Source organism: Microcebus murinus, chromosome 13 (genome assembly GCF_040939455.1).
Source record: "Microcebus murinus isolate Inina chromosome 13, M.murinus_Inina_mat1.0, whole genome shotgun sequence".
In the NCBI taxonomy this organism is placed as follows: domain Eukaryota; kingdom Metazoa; phylum Chordata; class Mammalia; order Primates; family Cheirogaleidae; genus Microcebus; species Microcebus murinus.
In genome coordinates this window covers 39,343,022-39,370,765 of record NC_134116.1, presented here as the reverse complement: position 1 = coordinate 39,370,765, position 27,744 = coordinate 39,343,022, and the positions used below count along the sequence as shown (strand labels likewise).

At 34.7% G+C, this 27,744-nt stretch overlaps 1 protein-coding gene across 4 annotated transcripts in view; it reads right to left on the bottom strand.

Moving 5' to 3' along the window:
• Window positions 1-27,744, bottom strand: part of KLF12 (KLF transcription factor 12) — a 589,204-nt gene that overhangs the window by 152,949 nt on the left and 408,511 nt on the right. For all 4 annotated transcript variants that reach the window (XM_076009379.1, XM_076009377.1, XM_020290313.2 and 1 more), the window contains one exon: window positions 542-1,088. In XM_076009379.1, the coding sequence (XP_075865494.1) occupies window positions 542-1,088 (547 nt within the window). The remainder of the gene's footprint in view (window positions 1-541; window positions 1,089-27,744) is intronic.

Below are 27,744 nucleotides of genomic sequence, written 5' to 3'. Positions count from 1 at the left end.
AGCTGGGCTTCATGGCACATATCTGTAGTCCCATCTACTCAGGAGGGTAAGGCAGGAGGATCACTTGAGCCCAGGAATTTGAGGTTGCTGTGAGCTACAATGAAACCACTGCACTCTACCTGGGGTGACAGAGCAAGACTCAGTCTCAAAAGAAAAAAAGAATCCTGATTTACTTTTCTAAACAAATTTATACTTTTATAAGCAATTATGCTAACCATAGATTGCCCTCACCCATGTTAAAAGGTGAGCATTTAAAGGTCAGCATTATTTTCCAAATTTAGATATCTGAGTTCTGACATTAAGGAACTTTATGATAAATAAAAACACAGACTAAGTAAAACCGGAGCATATACCCACATAAATATGGGTTAGTTCCTACTAAACTGCACTCTATTCCATGGCTGATCAGCTGATGTCTCTGTGTTACTCTGCACAGAGCTACTTTGGATGTTAAGTGTTTGCATACAATTTAGGGTCTGCCCACTGGAAACAATGATGTTCCCTCTAGTGCTGAAATAAATCAAGGCTTTGTGTCTCTTACCTTTGCCATGGCCTCTCCCATCCTCCAAAAGCGGCACGACGATAGTGTTGTTCACATTTCCAGGTGACCTTACGGCTGTGTAGACAACAGGCACCGACTGTACCACCACGGGGATGCGGTGAACATGACTCAGTTTGTTAGACTGTAAGTTCATGGGACTTGAAGGTGGTACAGGATGGATAATGTGCAAAAACTGCTGGCCTCCCACGCCAGAGGCAGAGGCAACAAGGGGCCCTGGTGTTAACACTGTTGACGAAGATGAGGCTGAAGATACTGATGTTATAACAGTTGGGGATGAGGCTGGACGGCTAGAAGACGAGGAGGAGGTTGAAGTTGAAGAAGGTGAGGAGGCAGACGCTGTCATGGAAACTGGGGAGGATGAAACGGCTGTAGGGGATGTCCTGGCTTTGTTTATTGACAAGTCCACTGGCTCAGTTTGTGTTTGGAAGTGATCTACAGATAACGAGTCCTCCGGGGGCTCCCCTTTCACGTTATTTAGCAACAGGGGAACAGCTTCCATATCGGGGTAGTTGTGGACGTTTGGAGACTGTGGGAAGAAAAATGGAACACATATTTACCTTTGTTAATCACACTTTTAACAGATGCACGATTTATCACTTGAACGTTTATTAATTTTTCTCTTACTGCTATGGAACACGAATTCATCCCCCAATTATTTGAAGGATCACTCTGTGACAGTCGCTAGGATTAAAACTGAGGATATAAAAGTACAAAACAGAGTAAGAAAAACCCTCTACCATAAAGACATTTTCATTCTATGGGAGAAACAGACAATTGTTAAAATACAGTGAAATATATGCTCTCTGGAGGAGAAAAGAGACCACAGGAATCTAAAAATGAACAGCAATTTTCCATAAAATCTTTTAAAAGAGCAGTCTGGAATACCAAGTTATATCTATATAAATAGCAACTTGTTTAATTAAAAAGTCTGTTGGTTTGATCCGTCACTCCATTAGAAGTCTTAGTTTCCTCTGTTATAAACTAATGGAGTTTTGATTAAATAACCTTAAATATCTTTTTCACCTCTAAAATTCTACAATGCATGATTCTAACCCTTACTTAACACTGTCATAATCTGGAGACATATTCCCTAGCAACGATACTGGGAAAACTCCCCGAGATATTTCTACTTTCATATTTGGTGCAAAAGTTACCATACCATCCTCATTCCAAGCATTAAAAAAGGGCACAAAATTCTTCAATCTTCATGCCTGATCCCTAAATTATTAAATCAAAGTCATCTCTAATAATTAGATAACTTTCAGTATATGACAAACTTTTTCTCAAAATAATGTATACAACTACTACAACTAACAATTTAGGAAATAATAATTCTATAAAAAACTTACTCTAAAAATTTTAATGTATCTGTAATTTTTTAATTTAAAATAATAATTTTGTCCAAGTTCATTTTTGAAGACTTCAAGAGCTTTATCCAGACTAATATCATCAGCATATTATTACTAGGCATAAATATAAACCTATTCATATGCCTACTCACTCATAAATTCAACAAATATTGATTGATTGTCAACTTCCAAGTCCCTAAATAGCCCAAGAGTACTATTAGCATATGTCAGTCTTGCCTTAACAGAGAGAATTAAACTAGAATATTTTGGTTTCATCTAATTTGACCAGGTTAACATAGACATTATTGTTCTATTACATGAAGACTAAAAACTTGTTTCATCTTTAGAACAATGCTTAAAATAATATTAAATTGGTTCATTTTGTTCTCCATTTAATAAAAGATTCAGGTTTGATATTCCTCCCAAAACTTTAGCATACATTTAAAGTAACAAAACATGTTTCTTAAAGGCTTTTTTTAATAGAATATAAATTACAGCTTTATTCAAAACATATAATAGGCAGTACTGCAAGGGTATTTTATTCAGCAACAATGAAAAAAGAAAGAAAATAAGTCAGCAATGGTAGCAGGTCAACTAAAAAGGGAAATGAGTTGGTGTTTTAGTGTTTTTTTCTTCTTAGCTGACATGGTTACTTACCTACAAAAACATAAGAATCAGAATTAAAAAAAAAAATCTCCTATATGAAATCCTAAATGAAAGAATTTTCATTTTATGTGCTGAAATTGAGAAATAGGTTTTTTTAATATTCTCAAAGACATTAAAAAGGAAAAAACACCATAAATTGAACTACTTTTATAAAAAGCTATTATTAGCATTATCTACTTTTTAACTAGAATAGTATTTCAGTTTGTTCTCAGCATTATCATTTAATTTCTTTGAAGAACAACATAAGGTATTTCTTATTAGTATGTTATACCCATACGGAAATTGTTTGTTTAGGATGCTTTCATAAAAGACATCAACTAGTTTGTCATTAAAAATATAAAATACATTATTACGCACATATTAATGTTAAATAAAATACTGGTTTGTTTGACTTCAAGTATACTCTCGATTAGTTTCTCTTTTTTACTATATTAGATACATCTAAAATTCATTGCAGAAACATTCCATAATGTAAATGAAAGGCTACCTTGGCAGACTAACAATATAGGAGCTGGTAGGCACAGAGCTAATTTGTAAGGAGATTGCTACTGAGCCACCAAGCCTCACTGAGCTTTGCAAACTGCTTAGACTTCTCTAGATTGTGAACAAGAGTCCACTCTTGTAGGTATCTGCTTACTGAGAAAAATATTTACTCCTAAGGTTGTTTCATAACAATAGAAGAGTGTTCCTCTTACAATTCTATTGTACATACTAGAAAGCTGTGAAGACCAAATTTTAAGAGCCTCTAGGTACTTTCGGACACTTGAGAATTATAGAGATTTTGCAAACCAAAATATAGAAAATACTCATAAAACTAAGTAAGGAGAAATCAAACCTATGGACCAAAGACATATCTCACTTTGAATCCTTTACCAGCTATGCATGAATTTATAAGTGCAAACATCACAGAGACACATGCTAGTTCCTTTTTCACATTTAGCATCTGAAATGCAGTTAGCATATTAAAAAACAATGCTTTGTCAGTATAAAGAGGACAAAATCCTTACTGTACCATTCATCTGTTTACAGTGTTGACACAGGACAGCCCACACTAGTCTCTTATACAATGATAACGTGGCAGATAAACCCATCTATAATTCCAGCTGCAGGCTGCACACATGTATTTGTAAAGCCAACAACATATGGTTTCAAAACAGCCATGGCACATTCTTGTCCCTCCTTTTAAGGAAGAGGAAAGATTTGAAAGGCTTGGTCCTGAAATCATCATTAGGAATTCATTTCTTTACTCATAGGAAGTAGCAAATCAAAATGCACTGGTTCTGAGGTTTGCCTCCATAAAGGTGTGGCTGTAGTGAGTGGATGAGAAGACAGTAGACAGCCAAGAGAGGGAGTGAAGGCTGAGGAGAAACAAAGGGAAAACTCTAAATGAGAAATACTCAGAGCAGCTGGAAATTAAATGGAAGGACTACACGTCTTAGAGAAAGTAAGAGGAGATGTGGGTTATGCTATCCAGGGAACAGCCTTGGAAGGATCGGAACACTAAAAAAAACATAAATACCAAAGAAAGGTTGAATGTTTTAAGCATGATGAGGAAGATAAACTTTTATAAAAAGAATAAAGATTCCACACTAAAATTCTGATACAACATTCATGGATATTCATGGCAGTGTCAACTAATTGTTAGTTTTTAAATAAAAACCCATCAAGACTTTTGCCTGAGATAGTGACTTTAGCTGAATTTTTGCTGCTGATGTTCCTGGTATAGAAAGATGAAATACTTATAAATATTCATATTATCAAACAAAAAACAAGACAACTTTTAAAGGCATGAAGATTATATGGGAACACTGGATTTTTGTCAAAGATGAGAGTAATTTCATTTTCCAGAAGATTACATAATATCCACAGTAAAGCTTACATTTTTTATGTTAAATAATTACATAAAAACACACAAAAATCCATCAATTCATAAAAAACAATGTGTATGTGAAAACCTAGAGATAAATATAGGGAGGATTATTATTGTCACATATTCTTTTCAAAACTCTGAAAGCCAGTTTTACTCATAATAATCTACTTGATAAAATATTTCACATAACATTGTAGTGAATATGTTTTTTTTTTAAGTGATCTAAGGATTACATTTGAGCTTCTCTAATGAGATAATTTTTTTCCTGAATAAAGATTTTAAAATGTAACTTCAGCTTTAGGCATTTTGTAGAATACTTGTAAATATGAATCTAAAACTTCCTTCGAGTTAGTTCCCAGAGTACTAGATGATCCATTACCATCATCTGAATCTTATTATGGTCTGCCTGTGAATACAAAGCATTTTTAATGATGGTTGTGTATTTTAATTACCTGGAAGTCTTAAACAGAAACAATTATTTCTGGACACCACTCAATCTTTGGAAAGCCCTCCAGAGATTCTCATGTATAGACAGGGTTGAGGACCACAGATGATATTCTGCTAAATGTTATCCAAGATTTACATGCTGTCTGTTTCATCTCTAATGGTACAGGTACCATGGCCTAAGAGCACACACACACAAACACACACAATGGCCTCAAACTATCCATCTATCTACCATTTAAAATCAATTATGTTTCATTTTACTTTTACAACTTTTTTATGAAATAATTTCATGGCAGTTTTTAGAAAAGATTATCAAGTAACTTGCCCAACATTACACAGCTCATGGCATAACTAAGAGTCTCTGTTTTGTAGAACATTTGATTTGGACACAAAAGACTTGAATTCATGACCTATCTCTGTTGCTTATTGGCAGTGCAATCTTGGTATCATCATTAAAATTCTCTAGGTCTTAGCTCATCCATCTATAAAAAAGTAATTTTAATTCCAAACTCATGCAACTGTAGCTAAGACTGAAAGGGTATTAAGTGCTTTTAAGCAATACCAAGAAATGTGAGAGACGAGCAAATAAGCGGAACTCTCTCTCCTTAGAACTAAAAATTCCAAACAGAATCTCATTTATTACTAAAATTATCTCAGAAGTGACTCACTTCTTCACTTACTGAGTACAGCAATAGATGTATTCTGATGTAGAATCACATAAATATAGTCATTGCAGAGGTACAGTGTTTGCTATATAACCAAATAGACACATGTTACAAAAGTAGCTGAACAAGCCATCTTTAGGAATCACTTATGATTTAAAATGACACATTTTCTCTTAAAATATAGTCATCTGACCCTGGTGTTTTTTTCTATTTTTTTGCTTTTTTAATTGGCCACAGATCAACATTAACAGTTTGTGAGATACATTGTAACTGATTATTCTGATTTCTTAATTCCACAATACAAATAACCTATATTAATTCATACCTCAGTGTGCATCCATTATGAACAATAATAGATATTCAAATAATTGTTTCGGGATATTGGTCATTCTTTAACAGTCTTATCATGTGGTGAAACAGAGGAGCATATTTGTTTCTTGCGTCTCAGTAGAAAATTAGTTTATATAAATTTTCCTGTGTGACTTAGTGATTAATTGAACATGTACCTTTTCTGGGAGGTGCTTAAAGAAATCTACCGTGTACTTCATGTAAAATTTTTAAAAAAGAATTAAACTAAACCTGATTCCACATCCTTTGAGTTATATTGCATTATTTTAAATGTAAGTATGTTTCAGTTAAAGAGCCAAATTCCTTTTTAACATGAAGTACATGGTAGATACATGTAGGTTTTGTGCCATGGTTTCCCTCATTGGTAAATGAAATTTGAAAAATAAACACCATGCTTAAAACAGGCATCCTGCAACTCTGACTGGCTGCTGTTACTGTAAGAATTAGTCACTGAAGATCTATTTACAAAAAGGCCTATGCTCACTCTCCTCTCTGTTCTTTTATTTTACTAAAAAGGGAAATCTATTTTTCAATATTTGTCTTGCATACACCCTGATGGTTATAATTTACCTTGCTTTCAGCCCAGCGATTTTTCTTCTTCACTCTACGTGTTCAAGGGCAAACTCTTAAACATAAATGCCATAAAAGTGTGAATTTATAAAACTGACCAAGAAAAAACTAAAGCAAAGTACACTAAAGAAAGATAAACTGTACTTCCTCTAAAAGTATAGAAGACAGAGTAAAAGGAAATAAGTAGAAATATCCTACATCAATAACCTGGGAAATTTGGTTTTAAAAGTATTGAATGAGTTATCTCCTGCATGTAGGGGAAGATATTTGAGTAAATATTTAATCCAACTGTTTTATATCACTATGTCAATTGTCAGTTTAACAAATGATTCCTTAAGAAAATTCAGAGCATATACATAACATGCTCTCTGCTTTTACATTTATGTTTTTAATAAAAGCTTTCACATTTGCATTGAAAATGCTAATCTTTTAAAAGGGTCCAGTACACACATTGAAATTTGTCCCTGAATTTCCTGACTTCCTAGAAGTTAAAATTTTCATGATATATTCTCCCAGGACTTTCATAAATCATATTATTTACCCAAAGCTATTAGAATCTGTGTTAACAGTTGACTGCAACTCTGAAACTGGTTTGGCCCAATATTAGATTGGCATGAGGTGAAGAAGACAGGAGATTTTGTTTACACATTTCTTAATAGTAGACATTGCTAAGGATTGAAAAGATGGACAAACATGTTCAAATTTTACACAAATATTTAGCAAAATAAATGATATTTTGTTTTACCCCATAACTTGGTGAATACTCATTAGATTTGAGAGATGAGAATATGGCATTCAAGATATTTTGGACTCTAAGCCACATAAGTCTTATCCATATAGTCAATTTAGATGAAGAACTAGTGTCATTAAAGCAAACGTCAAAAGAGGAAGTCTAGGAAGTTAAATTTCTGTTGTCTTACAACTACTTTTAAACTAAACCTCACAAAGCATGCAAAAATGTCTTTAAAAAGAGGTAACTGTTATAAGCTTATCTTTTCTTCCTCATGATTAGAATTTTGTTCTTTTGGTATTAAATTAATATTATTCAGTAGATCATTTAAAAAATTAATTAGTTTCACTGTGCATGAGAGGAAAGCATGTCTTACAGACTTTTAAGGGATAAAAGGTTCATTTAAATCTCTATCCTAAACCATAATCTCACTCCAGTGCCTGAGGCAAATGTTCTGTGCTAGTTACACAGTTTAAAATATGCAATAATGTTTACCATCCTCAAACAGATTAATCTTCTCTGCTACCAGATGGGCCTTGCTTTTGGTTCTACAAAACTGTTCACCATAAATAGTTATTTTTACAATAACATCTCACAGTAGCGAAATACATCAAATTTCAGAGAAAGAAAACTTGACCTCAGAGTGGCTGTGTTAGTCAAATGATACGTTTGGAAACCCTAACACATGACAAACACAGCAAGCAGACCCCGCAGATTCCAAAATCAAATATGCTCAAGCCCCTCATACAAAAAAGTGTAGTATTTGCATTGAACCCATTCACACCCTCCTTCCCATATACTTGAAATGATCTCCAGATTACCTATGACACATAGTGCAATGCAAATATAATACTTTGTAAAGAGTTGTTACACTGTATTGTTTTTTATTGGTTCCCACACCCTCCCCCAACATTTTCCATCCGCAGTCGGTTAACTCTGTGGATGTGGAACCCATAGTCACAGAAGGATTATGTGCTTGTTTTCTCATAGAAAATATTTTATTTCAGGCTGGTTTTGAACCACCCTCCTGGGCCTCCCAGAGTGCTAGGATTACAGGCGTGAGCCACCACAGCTGGTGTAGAAAATATTTTGAAAGAGGAGAGAAATCACCAAGCCTAAATAAGACTAATGGCGAAGTTGAGAGAAAGCTGTCTTTTCCTACCTCTCCCTGCAAACGACAACGGTAACAGCAATGGGGAAGTGTCACAAGTGGAAAAGCAAGTGATTTTAAAGACCCCAGAACTTTTTCACGAGCAGTAGATGTCATTCCATCTCAGCTCACTACAACATTAGTTAAGATGCCCTCAAGGAACCCAACACTTTAGCCTTGGCTTTTGGCTTCCAGGCAAAGGAGTATAGACTCTGGCAGGTCTTTCTGAGGATCCCAGAGGATGACACTAGCTAAAGCTGCTTTAAGGGGCTCCCTTTTGCCTACAGTTGCCACAGGGCACACAATTACCACATTTATTCGGAGAATGAATTATAACAAACCACGCACACTTCCATGGCCTGTCCCCATCAAGACCGCCTCATAAGCAAACTTTGAGAAGGGCCAGGCTGGAGCCTCAGAGACTGGAGCAGGGAGGCAGAAAGGGGGCAACCGATGTTCCTCCAAAAAGGGGGACTTGCCTGCCAGCCGGCCAAGACTTCTACTAATCAGGTATGAGTTACAATGACAGGGTGGATCTCAGCTCCGTGCTTCTCTTGGCTGGGACAATTATCCATCAGAAATAAGGATTGTTAAAAAAATGCTAAAAGTAATGCTGACAAGGATGTAGTAAAAATGACACTGTATCAGGCTGCAGGGTAACAGTGTATATGGTACACATCTTCGGGAAGGCTGCTGAACTGCCACAAAAGTCTGAAAATACCTTAGAACCAATAATTGCATTTTAAAGGATCTAGGCCCTGCCACTCCCTCACCCTCCCTCATACACATGTTCACAACTCCCCTCCCCCCACACACACTTCTTGTCCAGAGGGGGAGTGACCTGATACCCTGAGTCCATTCAACATCTATCCCTAAGTACTCTACTATGAAAAACAAAATAAGGTTCGGAAATGACATCCTCAATCAAATGCCAGTTTCCCTTTCAAGAACCGCCAAAGAGAATATGCTTTAAAAAAGGAAAAGGAGTTAGGGAAAGTGAACACAGATTTAGTCATTAGTCATGATTCCTGTGGAATGATCTCACAATTTCAAGTGTTGGCGCTGGAAGAAGCTTTCTAAAGATAGTCGTTATGTTTGGAAGACTACATCATATATAGCAACCATCTCAATTGCATGCAAATAAATACTTTAGGTGGTTTTGGGAGAAAATCCCAGAGGCAACATATCACCGTTGATTTAAACAGTACTGTATCTCAAGCAAATTGGACAAGAGTCAAGATAATAACGTGCTCCAGAAGACTTTGTTAAATGATTTAAAAGGGGCCTAGTGAGGGCATAGATGCTGATGGTGAAGTTGCATGTAAAGATACTCAATGAAGTGATGTCATAATTTGAGTCTAGAAAAATTTTTAATATTTTACAATTTATATATTTTTATATAAATGTGATTTTTGAATTTGTTTTGTAAAGAATTTAATACATTAAAATATCATAACCATGAAAGTCAAATTATCTATGAACTTATGAATTATGATTGGTTAAAAAATTTTCTTCCTGGGAAAATGGGGGATAACTTATTGCAGGGACTGCATTCAGACAAATATAGCAATTTGGGATTTTCACAAGGATGTATACATGGATGTTTAACTTTGCTTTATTTATAGGAGTAAAAATTAGAAACAAAAACATGAGCATAATAAAGAAGTTTGGAATAAGGGTTTTAACCATAGTTATGAGGTATAATCATTTATGGATCATTTTAAAGGTACATGGGATAGAGACCCATGGCAGTAGGTATGGTGCAGACACCAAGAGTTTAAAAAGCATCATATGCCATTCTAATAATCAGACAAGTTTGAGAAACAATATTCAGGGGCACAAGAAAACACTGTTTATATAATGTTAAGTGAAAAAATGTTAGTATACAAAACTGCATGTAAAGAAGCTTAATTTTTTCCCCAAAAGCATTTTTATAATGAAAATATGAAAAAATGGATAGAAAAAATACTCCAGAATGTTAACAGTGGTTTCTTCATTAGGTAAATTTGTGGGTCAACAACATTTGCTTTTTTTCCCCCTATATTTTCTATAGTGCTACTTTTAAAATTAAAAATGCTGTATTTTCAGAAAGAAAATATATGAATGTACAAAATATATTTTGCAAGAAAAAAAATCTAAAAAGGGAGCAAAGGCTTTCATAATTTTTAATCTTTTTTGTATTTCTAGAGTCTAGTGAACCATAATGTTATTAAAAGAAAATCACTGTACTATGTTGTTATCAGAATAAAATAACAGATTCTATTATTTGCTCAGGGTGTTACTACTATCAGTTTTAGATTGGTGGCACGGTTGTTTTTTAGAATTGACATATCCACCTATAATTTAAGCTAAGGAAAAGATCTAAGTATATCTGATAACTAAAGGTATCAAATTCTAGGTTTCCCAGTGGAATAAAACGATGGTGTTTTCTGGAAAATCTCAACCTGATGTATTACAGCTGACTGGGAAAACATTTTCATACTTGAGAAACTACTGTAAACAAAATTACTTACCAGTGTATAGGTAATACAAAACCTTTTCTGTTTTTGATGAAAAGTACTCACTCAATCAGTAAGTATTTAGTGAACATTATTGTATAATCCCAACAGCACTAGGGGATAAGTCTAGGGATTATTTTTAACACTTGCCCTGACAGAAGTAGGGTTTTTTTGCCCCCAGAGATTTAATGAGAGTTTCATCACTATTTTAGTGAACTCCATTCTGAAAACATGAAATGTATGACTAACAGGGAATGTTTCAGCTCTGCATTCTATTATATAAAAAAGGAGGGCATTATAAATGAGTTTGAGGAAACAAAATTGTGCTCCTTAAATCAATGTCTTCAGAGCATATAAACAAAAAAGCATTCAAATAAGTATTAACATTATTGAAACTATAGAATAAATTCTTATGGATTATTTAATACCATGGGAAAAATAAACATTTATAATTAATATTTACAACATTATCTGGTAAAAATTCCCTTCTAGTTTTATAAATGAAGAACTAAAGTCTTATAGAAGTTGAAGAAACTGCCCGAGGCCACAGTGTGACATGGATCTGTGATCTAAACCTCAGGGTGATTCCTAAAACTGAATTCACTTCCCTGTGCTGTCCTTTAGAAGAGGCAGAGAAAGACTTCATGTCTTTATTGGTAAAATATTCTCATGCAGTTCTATGAAATTAGTATTTGGAAATATCCAACTATAAAGAGTATAAAAATGAACATTGATAACTGTTTATAAGCTGCTACCCACTTCCCCAATATACCTCGCAAAGAACAATTTTAATGGCAGGAGGCCGATATCAGTGGCCAACCATGTAAGGTCTATTTCTTATTTAGTTCCTGTTTGTTCTCCAATCAGGCTTTAGGATAACAGCAACTAGAAAAATCATTCTTAATGTAGGAATGGCATCTCCACTTTGTGCAATGGCCATGCTATATGTGATATACACTTGAAAGACACAAGAGAAAAGATGGCAGAATGAAATGGAACAAAAGTTTCCTTAGATTCGAAAGCAGGTACAATTAGAGATGTAAGCAGAAAAATGAGCTCACCATCTGCTTAATTTCTTCCTCTTCTTTTAAACTAAACACTCAGAAACAAACAAAATACATTGTTTTATTTCTGATTAATGATGCAGGTTCCTGGATAAAGCAGTGCAATAAAGCGTAACTTTTGCAAAAGGGACAATAAGTGAGAAGCAATGTGATGTGGTTCTTTAAAAAGGATATGTGCCTGCATTCGAGTCAAGCTTTTATCATATATGACCAATGCAGTCATCATCTCTCTTCCTTTAATTTATAATTGAAAGTGATTCTGAGTATGCTTTTGCACAGTTCGGGTATCTGTTACCTCCTCCACCTTTACCAGATACTACCTGTCCTCAATTAGATTCCACTCTTCTGTGCTTCCACGGCACTCAGAGCTTTGTGTCTTTCTTATGAACCCAGGAGCCCACTGAAGACATTGTTTTTATCTAGCTCTATTCTATCCCAGCACCCATCACAGTCTCTGGTACAAAGTAAGCACTTACTTAAAGCTCATTAGTAAAGCTCCACTTGCTCTCTAAAGCCTTTACTGGGTCTCAGATTCAATAGATCTATGAAATTATGTCATCTAAAACTTAAATAGTAAAGATATTAGCTTAATAATAAATATAAAAATTGTGGTTGACAGTTTCCATTGGCTCACACAGAGCTTTAAGTGACTAGTTGCAATGTATTACAAAATGAATTTTTAAAAGAAAGGATGAGAGACACATACTGTCGATGGGCCTAAAACCAAACACATGAGTCACATTTTGTATTTTTGTTAATTTGAAATACATTCTTTTTATAACTAGAAAATTCACAGAATCTCTCACTATGTTACAGTAATAGGAATTTCTCTCCAGTTTTAAAATTTAGTTTTAATGTTTATAAAATTTCCCAAAGTTAACTATGATTCTGCATATCTTTTTCTGTCAATCAGGGTATATAACACATGGAAAGGAGATTATAAATCCTATAATTAGATAGGATGATATGTCCATGTTATCTGATGCCTATTAATAATTTTTCATTCTGTGGTGAACAAAAAATACTACTCTAATCCTTTCTGTGTAGAGATAACCTGTACCAAGTTAGCAAACCTAACCGTACTTCTTCCTTCCAAACTGTATTACATGTTTGCTGTGTATTTAACTCCATACTTCTCATCCTGTTTCCTTAACTCAAACTTCTCCATGTTTCTCCTCATCCTGTTTGCTTAACTCAACCCCTTCATGCTAATCCTGTTCCAGAAATTTTGCCTACCTGCATTCCAGGGTCCCCACCTTCCTCTACACACCTGACATTTTTATTTACACTCAGGGAGCAATTCTTAACCATGAGAGATTTTTGTCCCCCAGGGGACACTGAGCAACATCTGAAGACGTTTTTATTGTCACAACGAAGGGAAGAGGTGACAGGACAGTTCCCACAAAGATGAAAGATCAAGAGTTCCAAGATTAAGAAACTTTACACTAAGCTATCATCCCTTCCTACCATCTCTTTTCCTCTAACATCTTGTATTTTCCTCTCTTTTTATTTGTGGGATTCTTCTCTTTTTCTCTCAGATTTTCCTCCTCTAACTTGTCCATATGTGTTAAATGTGTAAATATATATACACAGTCCAAACATGAGTCCTGCAACTCTGTGGATATGTGAATATAGTTTATGTATTGGTATGAATGCTGGTAGCCATGTGTGCATTCTTGTGAATCCTTAGCATGTAGTGCACTTAAAAATCATAACAGGAGTGAGTGCGTGTATGTATGGTAAGAATATGCACAAAAATTACCATGAGGATTTTATGATCTATATATACAAATGTGTGCAAATGTGTTTATGTCTTCATTTGTAAGTTATTTATTGTATAGTTGTCATACTTGTGCTAAAGTACAGGAATAGAAGAATGCATATATGTATATACACACACATATATATGTATCTATATTTTTATTGTTTTATGTAAAGATCAAGAATATCTGGGTTTGGGTCAGTCACAAATACAGCTGATGACCTCCAAATCCATTAAACATCTGCCTTTCCACTATGGATTCTGTGATTGCAGCTCATATATGGCTTTTGCCAGCAAAACCTGACTTACTTTTACCAAATATAAAGGGGAAAAGGCATGTCTATGTAATAATTACAGACATAACACACAGGCATTAGTATACTGTTTATTCCTCTCAACATCTCAATGTAGGAAACTATCATTAATTATATTTTATAGGCAGTAAACAGAGACTTTGGAGAGATTAAGAAACGTGCCAATGATTCAACAGGTAATGAGTAACAATGTCAAGATACAATCCTTAGTGATCTCTGGCAAAAATATTCATGGCCACAATTATTAAAGCAATACTGACTCCCATGTCTGAGTCCATAATGTATGCCTACAGTAGACTGGGAATGATTGAAATCACTGAAATCATGTCTATAAAACATTTTCCTATTATTTTCTACAATGTAAAGATGACTATAATTTCATTTATTAAAGAAGAGTCAAAAGGTTAAGTAAAAGCTTCCACAGACATTATAAACATATCTTAGCAAATTATTTTCCCTTTATTGGTTTCCCTTATAATATCTCTAAGAAAATAACATTATTCAATTGTTTTTGAATAAATGTAAAAAACAGAAAACAGGCACATTAATCGCTTCTTTGATCTAGACAATAGAAGTTTGGTTCCCATGAGATAAAGTTACATTGTTCTTTTTTGTTTTAAATGATTCCTGTGATGAATTCTCAAATTAATTATTAAATAAATAGGCAAACTCACATTTACATGATTCATTTTCTTCTCAGCATTGGAACTTTCAGTTGCAGTAAAATAGCCAAGGTTCAATTATCTACAGTCATAGAAGGGATCACCGTGTAAGTAATCCCAAGTGACAGATAATCCAAAAAGCATTTATGTTAAGTTTTAAATTCATTATATGATTCCAGCAGATTTACCACTGTAATTATATTTTTATTAGGCTCATATTAAGATTCATTTATATTTCTTAAACACAGGGAAACTGACAGCAGGAGGGAGGACCCTAGCTAACATGCTAGATGACAAAAGGAAGCCAATTTGCTATTAAGCAATTCTTCCTATTGATAATCAACACAAGGATACTTAAGAGTGGATAGGGAAATTGTACTTTATATTTATTATGAATTTTATATAATTAATTACTATGATATATTACAACAGTATACAGTACAGGTGTTACGGTGTAGACTATGGATTCCAATGGACTTAGGTTTATGTGCTTGGTCTGCTCTTGTTCTATGACCGTAAGTCAGTCTCTTATCTTTCCAAACTTTACTTCCTTATTTACAAAATGGTGCTAATAGTAGTACTTATTTTGAAGGGAGTGCTAAAAAATAAATTATCAAGTGCACGATGCCTGACACAGAGTGCTCAGTTAAAGTTAGTTGTGGTTGTTATTTCTTGTTGTAGCTATACTTTAATCTTACTCTAGGGCTAAAACTAGAGAGAGATCATTCACTACACTTAATAGTTTGTATCAGTTTGACTTCCATAAAATGACACTACCATTGGTGATTCAATAAATTACACATTATACTGTAGGGTCAAATGTTACAATATGTTCATAAACAAGTGCAAAAGACAATTGGACATGCTATAACTATTAAAAAAACTAGAAAATGCAGTTTCTTATTTGAAACCTCTGGGGCCATATATCTGAATTCAAACTTTGAAAAATTTCTTTAAAGGGTAACAGCACACTGTCAGATGGGTTTAGGGTGGAATTGGACACTCAGATACATTCATATTTCCTTGGTATAACATGAGCATTTACACTGAGTGTTATTAACACTATAACCATCTGCACATCAATTCAGTCCAGGTTTTAATTTCAAATGAGGTTAAAAATTTTTCAGAACTTTTAAGGATTTTACAATTACAGATAAGAAATTGTGAAAATTAATTAAATAGAATGATATAATTAATATCGATTAAATAGTTTTTGATTTATACTGTTATATATCACAGCATTAAAAGGTAAGATAATTGAGGAAATTAAAAGTTCCTCCTGGCCGGGCGCTGTGGCTCACGCCTGTAATCCTAGCTCTTGGGAGGCCGAGGCGGGTGGATAGCTCAAGGTCAGGAGTTCAAAACCAGCCTGAGCAAGAGCGAGACCCCGTCTCTACTATAAATAGAAAGAAATTAATTGGCCAACTGATATATATATAAAAAAAATTAGCCGGGCATGGTGGCGCATGCCTGTAGTCCCAGCTACTCGGGAGGCTGAGGCAGAAGGATCACTCAAGCCCAGGAGTTTGAGGTTGCTGTGAGCTAGGCTGACGCCACGGCACTCACTCTAGCCTGGACAACAAAGCGAGACTCTGTCTCAAAAAAAAAAAAAAAAAAAAGTTCCTCTTGGTTTACATAAAATGGCCCTAGATAATTTCTTATAAATGCAATTCTGAAACAGGAATTCAAGCTTATGTAATTATTTCCTAATTTTGAAAAGAGTGTGGTATCCCAATTTGCATAAAAGTGACATACAGATGGTCTTGTCACTTTACCACTGTTTTTCAATTAGGAATTAATTTCTTTCATACCTATACTTTATTGGTGAGCTGAATTAAATTATTTAAGTTTTAATCAGCTATAAAATTCTTAAATGACTTTTAGGGGTGGGGAACCTTTGGCCTTCTGATTTAAAGATTGTTATTTTTTTTTATTTTAGCATATTATGGGGGTACAAGTGTTAAGGTTACATATACTGCCCATGCCCCCCTCCCCCCTCGAGTAAGAGCTTCCAGCATGTCCATCCCCCAAACGTTACACATCTTACTAGCTGTGGCTGTATATACCCAAGATTGTTATTTTTTAAGCACCAAAGGAGGCAAGAAAAGCTTCATCTTTCTCTGCTGTACCCCTTTTAATAAAAGGATTTGTTCTGTAGAATCTGGATTCAGTCACAAGGCTGCACTTAAGGACCTAGAAGGCCACATGTAGTCTTCAGACCACAGGATCCCTACTCCTAACTGAAGAAATATATATGCAATATAAATGGCATATAAAGACCATAAAAATAAGGATTTTGACTTATACAGAACAATGTACCTGATGCCTACCCAATGTAGTGTTTTTCAAGTTTTCATGAACTATTTACCAGAATGTGATCATAGGGTGCGCTGTAGCACAAGTGTTAACAAATCCAAAGGGTTAAAATCATTCACCATGCTCTCTAACAACAGTGGAATTAGGCTACATCAATTACAAAAGGTAACTAGAAAATCCCTAATTACTTAGAAATGAAGCAATTACACCTTGAAGTCAACCCTGAGTCCAAAAATGAGTAACAATAAAAATCAGAACATATTTTGCATCAAATGAGAAATGTGATGTATAAAATCTTTGGATATAGCTAAATGTGCAATTACATAAAATGTATGCCCTTAAATTCATATTTTAAAAAAGATGGTTAACAATCAATGATCTAAATATTTATTTAAAGAAGTGAGAAAAAGAAAAGCAAATTAATCCTTAATAAAGGAGGAGGAAGAAAATGATAAAGATATTAGCAGAGTTAATTCTCTTATGTTTATCAAAACTATTATAAGAAAAAAATATCTTGCTAAAATGATGAGAAACTATATTAATGGCGTTTTTTCAATGTCTAAAATCTGAAAAATACATTTGGTGTGATTTCTTCTTAGGAAACCCATGTAAGTTTATATAGATAATATTTTCCAAACAGCCACCTGAACTATATTTAATAATACACTGTGAATTCAAATAAGTATCACAATATATATGTCTTTTCCAGAGTTTAATTTTATATTTTGAAAGTCACAGCAAAACATATCTTTCCAGTCTTTTTTTTCCCTTGATTTCTCACACATTTTCTATAATCATTCTGTAGTTATTCAGATAAATTAAACCTATACCCATATCTCTATATATGCAATCTACGAAGTATTTAACATAGTTCCTGGTACCTTGTAAATCTTCATTAAGAGTTGTTAAATAAAGAAATACATGGTGAAAGGTAACACATTAGATGGTCTCCAAAAATTTCTCTTCTGTTGAAGACTTAATTCCCTCTTAAGAAAATTGGTCTCGTCCTTCCTGAAAGTTAGTTAGAGAGCTTTTCTACTTTGATGGAACAAGTATTGAACAGTTCTATTCTTGCTCTGTCCCTGGTTAACTTACCTTTGGTAATTCAAAATTAGTAGGCTCCTAGTAAAGCCACATTGTTTCTTCTTGGATATATTTTTTCATGTATGGCTCATTTATATGACATACAATTACTATAGAACACTCTTAGAATCTCTCATTTACGTTAAGCCAAAGTAACTTTTTTGCTGTATGATGCATTCTAAAAGATCAGCTTTGCCAAAGTTCACGGCTACATTACAACATCTAGCAATTTCCTTAACTTTCACAAACTTCAATATGAATTTCTTTTCTCCGCAGGGTACCATCACTTTGACATCACTAAGCAGCTCTCTCTTATTCAGAACCTAATCAAAGCATCAATTTTCCCTTATTGTTTCCTTTCCTACTTGGCAAGAAAAAAACAATGAAAGAAAATTTGTCAGCAAGTTAAAGAATTACCAGATGTCCTAATACTGTGCGCCAATAATATTTTACTTACACAATTTGAGCAATTCACACAGTATCTCCATGATTTTTACAGTAACATTTATCAACACAAATTTCACTGGGTCCTGTAGTTGGCGCTATTCAAACATTTCCTTCCTTGAAGTCCACAGGTTGGTACGGGGGTGGGAAACCTACGGCCATAAGGCCACATGTGGCTTCTAGATCCTGAAGTGTGGCCTTTTGACTGAATCCAAATTCTACAGAACAAATCCTTTTATTTTTATTAATATATGTTTGTTCATCTTTTATATTTTTATTTTATTTTTAAAATAAACATATTAATAAAATACCAAAGAATAAAATAAGTTTCAACAAAATAATCCTCCCAGATTGACCGGCACAATTAGAACATAAGTAAACCATAAGGGCTAAACTGACCACTGCTATCCTCATGATTTAGTCCTAACTTCCCCTGCCTGATTTGTGCCACTACTACACGAGGCTGGTTGGCAAGACTTTATGAGTATGGGGATCAAATTATATTGTGTTTCTGCTTGAACTGGAATTTGTGAATAGTTGCACAGTTCAACAGTATTTTTTAAAAATTCTGTCTGCTTAACAGCCATCATGTCAAAGAAGACCAAGAGAATACTGAAGGAAAAAAACAGATTTTTTTAAATGTGGATTGGGAATTGCAATATTATCTTCTTTCTGCTAAAGATAAGATGATTTGCTTGCTTTGTGATATTGCAATATCAACATTAAAGAAATTCAATGCCCATCAGCATTATAACAGTCATGATCACAAATATTTTAAAATAGAGGGAAAGGTACAAAAAATTGTATTGTAGAAATTAAAAGATGAAAAGCAAAAGCAAAGATAATTCTTTTAAGCAGTAATAAAACCTGGAAATAATGCTACTGAAGCAATTTATAAACTAGCTTATTTACTCAAGGAAAAAGGGAAGCCATTCAGTGATGTTGAAATTGTGAAAGAATGCATTGTTTAAGTTGTAGGATGCTTAAAGCCAACAAAATTTCAAAGTACAAATTGCTCTCCTTGAAAGAAGAACCAGAACTGACCAGCAGCATGAATTAGACTCCAATTTAACAGAACTTCATGTAATGCTTCAAAAGAAAAATATATATTATTCAATTGCTTTGGATGAATCAACTGACTTGGAGCAGGTTTTATACTTCATTTGGGTCATAACAGAAGATTTTCTTTGCTGAAAAGAGTCACTTGCTTTTGGCACTCATGCAAAAAGAACATTGGGAATAGATACCTTCAACAACTTTCAAGATAAATGTTGTGAAGTTGAACTGAATTTGGTAAATTTAGTGAGTGTAGGTATAGACGGTGCACCTTCCATGATAGGAAAATATGAAGTGTTTATATTGTACAGATAAAGTAGACCAGATGCTCTCAAATCTTTTCAGTGTATCTTGCATCAGCATCTCTGTGCTAAAGCTACTATTTTAAGTCACACTTTGCAACAAGTTATGAGTATTGTTAACTATATTTGTGCAAATGCAACACTGCATCATCAGTTTCATAACATGCTAAAGTTGAAGGATGAGGTATTCAGAGTAGATTTGCCATGTCATTCTAAAGTGTGTTGGCTATCACCGGGACAGGTGTTAGCCAAAATTTTATCTCTGCAAGAACAGACAGTTAGATTTTTTTTTTTTTCTTGAGACAGAGTCTCACTCTGTTGCCTGAGCTAGAGTGCCATGGCATCGGCCTAGCTCACAGCAACCTCAAACTCCTGGGCTCAAGCAATCCTCCTGCCTTAGCCTCCCAAGTAAGTAGCTGGGACTACAGGTATGCATCAGTGTGCCCAGCTAATTTTTTCTATTTTTAGTTGTTTGGATAATTTCTATTTATAGTAGAGATGGCGTCTCACTCTTGCTCAGGCTGGTCTCAAACTCCTGTGCTCAAGCAATCCTCCTGCCTCAGCCTCCCAAAGTGCTAGGATTACAGGCATGAGCCACTGCGCCTGGCCCAGATAGTTACATTTTATGAAGAATCAGCAATGTGAATTATTGAAAGAAGATTTCTATAGGAATCCAGCAATTCTGTGTTATATCATGTCAAGTCAAAATGACTTGAATATTTCTCTGCAAGGTAAAACTAAGTCTATATATGATATGTGGCAAAAAATTCGAGCATTTCGAAAAAAGGTATCTTTTTTCAAAACAATTCTTCTTCAAAAGGAAATTTCAGATGAACATTTTTCCCCAGTTAGCAAAGGTCATTGATGAGCAGGATGATATATGCGGATCATTTGAAGAATACGCAGCTGTTATAGACCTATTCATCAGAGAATACAATGAAAGGTTCACTGACTTCGAGAATCATGACATCACACTCAAATGAGCATTTTAGCCTCACCTACCTGACACCACCAAAGCATCTATAGAACTATAGATGGAATTGAGCTCTCAGTAGATGACATTTTAAAGTCACTGTTTGATGCTAAGAAAGATCCAACTGAAATATGGAAAAATGCAGAATACCCACGCCTTCGGCAACATGTCCAAAAAACGCTTTCTTGCTTTTCAACCACTTATCGCTGTGAATCTACATTCCCCTACCTAACCCAAATCAAGATGTCCTTAAGGTCACAAATGACTGATACCCATCTAGAGGATCAATGGAAACTGTGGACCTCCACGCTACAATCAAATATTCAAATGCTTTCCAACAAAAAGCAGAAGCAACAAAGTCATTAAAAAGCTAAGTTTGAAATGAACAATTTTCATTTTTTAAATTATGTAGTAGTTACATTTTTACAAAGTAATGTACTTTTTAAAGTATATCTAACTGTGAAGTTCCTTGAATGTAGCCTTAGTTGATTAAGCTAAATTAATGCGGCCTTCCAGCATGAAAAGGCTCCCCTCCCTGGGCTGGCACTTGTTCTGATGTGGAGGAAGGCTATTCTCAAAGGCACTTAAAAGTAACTGGCAGAGGCGGGTGGATGTGTTTAGACAGTGGTCTTAAATGTGTTCTTATATTGACACATGTAGTCTCACACCTAGACGGTCATTCAGCTTTATGAGATCCATAATGCCACCAGAACATTTGCCTTCAGAGCTTTGGTCAGGTTGAAGTAGAGAAAAACAGAAGGTTAAAGTGGAAATTAGTATAGAGGGATGATTATTGAGAACAATCTAAAATTAGCTGCTGCAATGATCTCCCTCTAAATTTTGCCATCTCTTTTGACTTTCGACTGTACTTATTTCTGCTCTAGCTTAGCCAGGGCCCTTCCACTCTCCGGATTTCTTTTCAATCCCTTGTTGACTTCCTTGATATTTTTTTTTCCTGGTCACCAGGTAGTTTCTTTGCGAGATAAGTAGCATCATAAAAAAAAATCAAATTTAACATTTTTATATACACATATGAACAAGTACAAAGTAGAATATTGTGCTAGATATAATGATGAGCTATTGCTTGTCATCTTTTGCCCCCGCTTCCTAATACCTCCCTGATGACAGGGGCTGGACCTTCAAGCTCCTTTATATGAGGTTCCAGATTCTGCCAGAGAGATGGAGGTCTGGTGTGGCTGCTGGCAACACCATACGACACTGCAGAATCCAGTTACTAATCTGTGTGGGAGGCTGTCATGTCAGGGACGGTAATGGCAGCAGCAGCAGCTGCCTTATCTCTGCTTCACAGCTATGGTGATGTGTCCTGAAATCAATGGTAGAGAGGCAGACCCAACTTCCATTCCTCCCTCTCTTCAATGCATTTTGTAAGCATGTAATTCTCTACACTAAATTCCTGTCTGCTTGATGTACCTGGAGTGGTTACTGTTTCCTGCACCATACACTAACTGACATAATTGTTTGGAGGTTGGAAAAGATATTATGAAAAACAAGTAGACAAGAAATGTAAAGGGGCTGGACTGAACTGCAGCATTACTCAACACCAAGCATATACATTCTAGTTTCTTGAACATGGTACAAATGGGGGTCTACAGTTCCACTCCATTTGCCTGCAATGGTAGAAAGTTTCCCTACCTTCTTGACACTTCTGCGCCCTTCACACATTTTGTAACCGCTGGACACAATTCTCTTCCAACCACTTTCTCTTCACACCCAACTTGTTCCTAACTCCTACACATTTACAGATGCAGTTAAAACACCCCTGTTGTATGCAGCATTCTGATACTCTAGGCTGATTAGGAACTTTCCTCTGGAACCCCACAATACACTGTGTCCATCCAATTTTCCACTTACCATGCTGTGTTAAAATTAGCTCCCTGCAAGACTGTGAGCTCTTTGTGATTTGGGGCAACATTCAATAAATATTTGCCAAATGAATAAACAAGAGAATGATTCTGTATTTTTCATTGAGCCATCTGCCTAAAGAGACTAATTACATCTGTTTAAATAAAAATACACATCCTCACTTGATACCATGCAATGTTACATTTTTGAGTTCATAGAAGTGATGACATTAAGGCTTGTATCAAAGTGAGATTTCCAAGAGAAACTTCTAATTCTCCTTGTAAGCTATTCTTTTTAGTGTAGAAGGCAGCTACATGCTTGGGTCCTACGCCTCATATAAAGGGACATGAGTTTGACACTTCCTATTCATGGTGAATGATGAGATTTTTAGCCTGGATTTTCTAGTATGTCTGCCATTCATGCTACAAATATATTTCAAAATTTAATCTACACACCTGTATGTCAGCACCACCCACCTTCACCCTGGGTTAACTGATTTAGAGGCTGAAGTTTCTCATCTACGTTTTGAAATCCCTTTCAATAAGAATGACACATATAAAGAAAAACAGGAATGAAAAAACTCAAACTATTAGTTTTATTCAGTATTTTGAACACTCGGGTTTTTGAAGATGGATAACCAAGACTCCTCAGTGCCACAAAAGAGGACAGAGTGTAAGTTGGGTGACCCCTCACACAACAACTGGGAATGGAGAGTTAATGAGGTAGAAACCCGGCAGGAAACCTTGACCACTGTCTGAGATAGAACAGGGAGCTTGGGGGTCACTGATGACTACACTGGTTAGAAGGAGGGAAGTAAATCTGGGAGCACCTACAAAGTCACTGGGCATCATGGATCATAAGCTCTTGAGTAGTGCAGAACCCAGTTCATCATGGCCAAAATCCATTCTGATGGGTGGGTCCTTGCTCTACCTGCTTTTGAATATTTTTAATCTCTCACTTGGCTAAGACATCCTTGTAAGTGTGTATGGTAGTGGTAAGTGGAGTAAGCATCAGAGGGCTGATGCTAAGTACTGTCTTATAAATTTTGAGGACATTCTGGAAAACAAAGTCAAGCTCTGAAGAGTTATTAGTCCCTAAGCTCAGCTGTGGAAACCAAAACTGTCAGAGGTAGAAGAAATGAATGGACCTTCATGAGAGCCAAGATTTTATTTTGTTCACTGCTACAATTCAAATATCTGCAATGTTTGGGGAATAAATGAGTGCAATGAGGCTGGTGCTGTAGGTGCCTTTTAGCCACTGCATTGACCATTTCACCTACCAGATGGTGGTGGTTTTAAGCCTAAAGGAAGAATATTTATGCTGTCAAGAGTACATATGTATAATAATAAATGTAAATTGAATTACTTTAAAAATCTAGGGTGAAAAAGTAATCACATAATTTTACTACAGAAAATTCTAAGGGATTCAGCAACTGATATAAATGACTAGTTCTATGAGCTTTAGTCATTTAATGATGACATGTTAAAACAACCTAATCAATGATCAATTTGACCAGTTGTGCTCTCACCTCTGCTCCCCTGTTAAATGAGGACTTCAATAATTGTCAGAAAAATCACTTTAGTAGACTCAACCTCTAAAAATAAACAAAAGGGTGAGTAAGCACAAACACGAAATGAGCCAGGAGAATCATCTGTCAGACGACTGAAAAGAGAAGGTTCCTGACAAAGCTCCATTAAACATGGTCTCAGGTTCAATCATTTACTCATTAGCCTGATTTTAAATAGATGGCAAGTCCCAAATTCTTGTTAATTTTTTTTCTTTTTTGGTTTTAGTTTTGGTATGGCTATTGTGTTTTTACTGTTTAGAAACTGCATGCATCTTACATATAACAGCTTAAAAACAAATTATACAGTAAGGCTCTAACTGACCAAAATTATATTTGGTAAAGCACTTGGAAATTAGTTATTAAAATCCTACTTTTTTATTCTTTCTCTATATTCAAATTTGTTTTTGTGGATTTTTCTGAAAAATTGTGTAAGTTTTTGCTTAACCTGAATTCTTTAGGAAACAATTTTATTGAAAAAATAAGAAGACATGAACTTGACTATGTTCCTGATAAAAAGATGTCATATGAAAAGATTCAATATACATTCTCAAAGAAAATGTCGAGTTCTGAAATGTAAGTATTATGTATTAATATGTTTCATCAAAATATCTAAAAATAATTGACATTGATAATGTATTCAAAAGCCCCACTATTGTGTTTAAGTTAAGAAGGCATTCATAATTTATATTATAATTTAAATAGTAAACATATGGCAACACTCGGAGAAGAGGCAGTGAAGCAAATAATTCATTAAAAATGCAAATGAATACAAGTGAACTTGCTTAGAAAAAGCAAATCAGGGAACCAAAGGCTACAATGGCAGTCGCAAAGGCAAGGCTGAGGACTGCTCATGGGGGAGAATTCTGATGAGGTCAAGTGCAGGCTTCAGAGCTGTGGACTACTTATTAAGGAAGTAACAGCTCTGAATTTTTATTACTGAGCTTTGCTCACACTGTGATGATTTCAGATAAGGTATTTATGGATTGTCTGAATATTTGACCTTGGAACTATTTTATGGAAACTAGATATATTGCTTTTTATGGAGAAAATAGACAGTTCTATATAGGTAAATCATTCATATTATCAAGAGAAAGCTTGGCTAGGGTAGGGAAAGGGATGGGGAGACTTCCCCTGTGAAAAATTTCATTCCTATTCATTTAAGCAGTTATGCACTACAATAAATTAAAAACGATTATAAATCAATTAGTGACTCTTACTAGCAGCTCTATACTCATGTAAAATAAATCATGATGCCTTTTTTATAATAAATTCAGTCCTGATAAACTCAGTTATTTAAGAAAATGTCACTGCCATGATGCCAGTCTATTCTGAATTATAATCAATCCAATAATAGACTTATATTTTCTTCAGCAAAGAGCCATGACTTTATGGCAAAACATAGAAAGTACTCATATAAGATTCTGGATCACACAAGCATGTCCTATACCACCCACCACTTTGGCAAATGGCTTGCTTTAAGTGAAACCATTAATTATTCCTGGTTGAAGTCACTGAAACCAAGAAATGTAAGACAACTGATCATAACTTGATAATTATAATATTTTCTTTAGTATCAAGTAAAATGTTAGTTCTAAACTTTTCAGTGATATGTTTTAAGTAAATCTCACTAAAATGGTTTTTGGACTAGGTATTAAATAAACAGAAATTTTAACAATAATAGCTCTTTGCCTTTACAAAATTGTAAATATCTAGAGCCAATACTAAATACCATATTTTTAAATAGGTATCTCAATTATGAGATATAAAATAAAAATACAATCAAGAACAATTTGAGTATGTTCCACTAATCTGTCTCAACATTGGTCATCTTAACATTTCATTTTTCATGTGCAAAAGAATGCTTAAGAAAACACAGTAATTATTGCCAAAATTAGAAAGATCACTGAACATTCAATGCTTAAAAAAAAAAAAGGAGAATTTGAACAGTTGTACTTTCGTAATATTGGAAATATGCAAAATAATACAATTAATTTAGGTAAGTTATGAAGCATAATAAAGTTTATTCCCATGATTAGCTTTTCTTTTCTAATACATTCCCTTTTAAGGTTATAAATAAATACCAATTTTATAGCATCCTACAAATTTTAATTTTCATTATAAATACAGATCTAAATATTTTTAAAATTTCCATTATGAGTTCTTGACATCAGTAAAAAGAAGTTAAATTTCAAAATGTACTTTTTATATTATTAAATGTAGTTGTTAGAAAATGTGGTTTCATAGGAATTTTTAGAAATTTGATGCAGCTTGCTTTATTGTACATTATGTGATATATTTTTGCAATTATTATATGTCCTTGAAAGGATGCCTATTTTCTAAATTGTTAGACACAGATATACATATATATGTTATGTTCATTCCATTTACCCTAATGTGTTATATAAATTATCATTAATCTTTACTAGCTTTGTTCTTCTACTTGACATAAAAATAACTGACAAACGGCCGGGCGCGGTGGCTCACGCCTGTAATCCTAGCACTCTGGGAGGCTGAGGCGGGTGGATTGCTCGAGGTCGGGAGTTCAAAACCAGCCTGACCAAGAGCGAGACCCCGTCTCTACTATAAATAGAAAGAAACTAATTGGCCAACTAACATATATAAAAAAATTAGCCGGGCATGGTGGCGCATGCCTGTAGTCCAAGCTACTTGGGAGGCTGAGACAGAAGGATCGCTTGAGCCCAGGAGTTTGAGGTTGCTGTGAGCTAGGCTGACGCCATGGCACTCACTCTAGCCTAGGCAACAAAGCGAGACTCTGTCTCAAAAAAAAAAAAAAAAAAAAAACTGACAAAGGTATATTACAATCTACCTCTACGTGGTAGAGAATTTTTCAGTTTTTTGTGTTCAATTTTGCTTTATTTATTTTCATGCTGTTTTTTAGTTGCTTACAAGTTTACAATTGTTATATTGTCCTGATAAGCTACATAGTAAATCTATCTTCACCTAATTGTGTTTTCTGTGCTAATATCTCAATGGTCTGAAACGAAATGCATGTATTTTCATGGCACATCTGTCATCATTCCTTTACTTTTAACCTTTGCTTTTATATGTAGGTGTATTTCTTGTAAACCACATATAATTTACACTTTTAAATTTAAACTAACAACCTCTGTCTTTGGCTTTTGTGTTTAGTCCATTACATGAGTTTTCTATTTCTGCATGACGAATTACTATTAATACAAACATCATAGCTTAAGACAATAAAAGTGTATTATCTCACAGTTTTCATGGTTTGAGAATCTAGCATATTTTATCTGGGTACTGTGCAAAGGGTCTAACAAAATAAAATAAAGGTTTTACCTGGATGAGTCCTCATCTGGAGGTTCAAAGATTCACTTTCACATTCCTGTGGGTTATTGGCAACATTCATTTTCTTGTGGCTGTAGGACTGAGATCCCTGATGTCTTCTAGCTGCTTTTAGCTGAGACCACCCTTAGCTTTTAAAGGCTGCTCTCAAATTCTTGC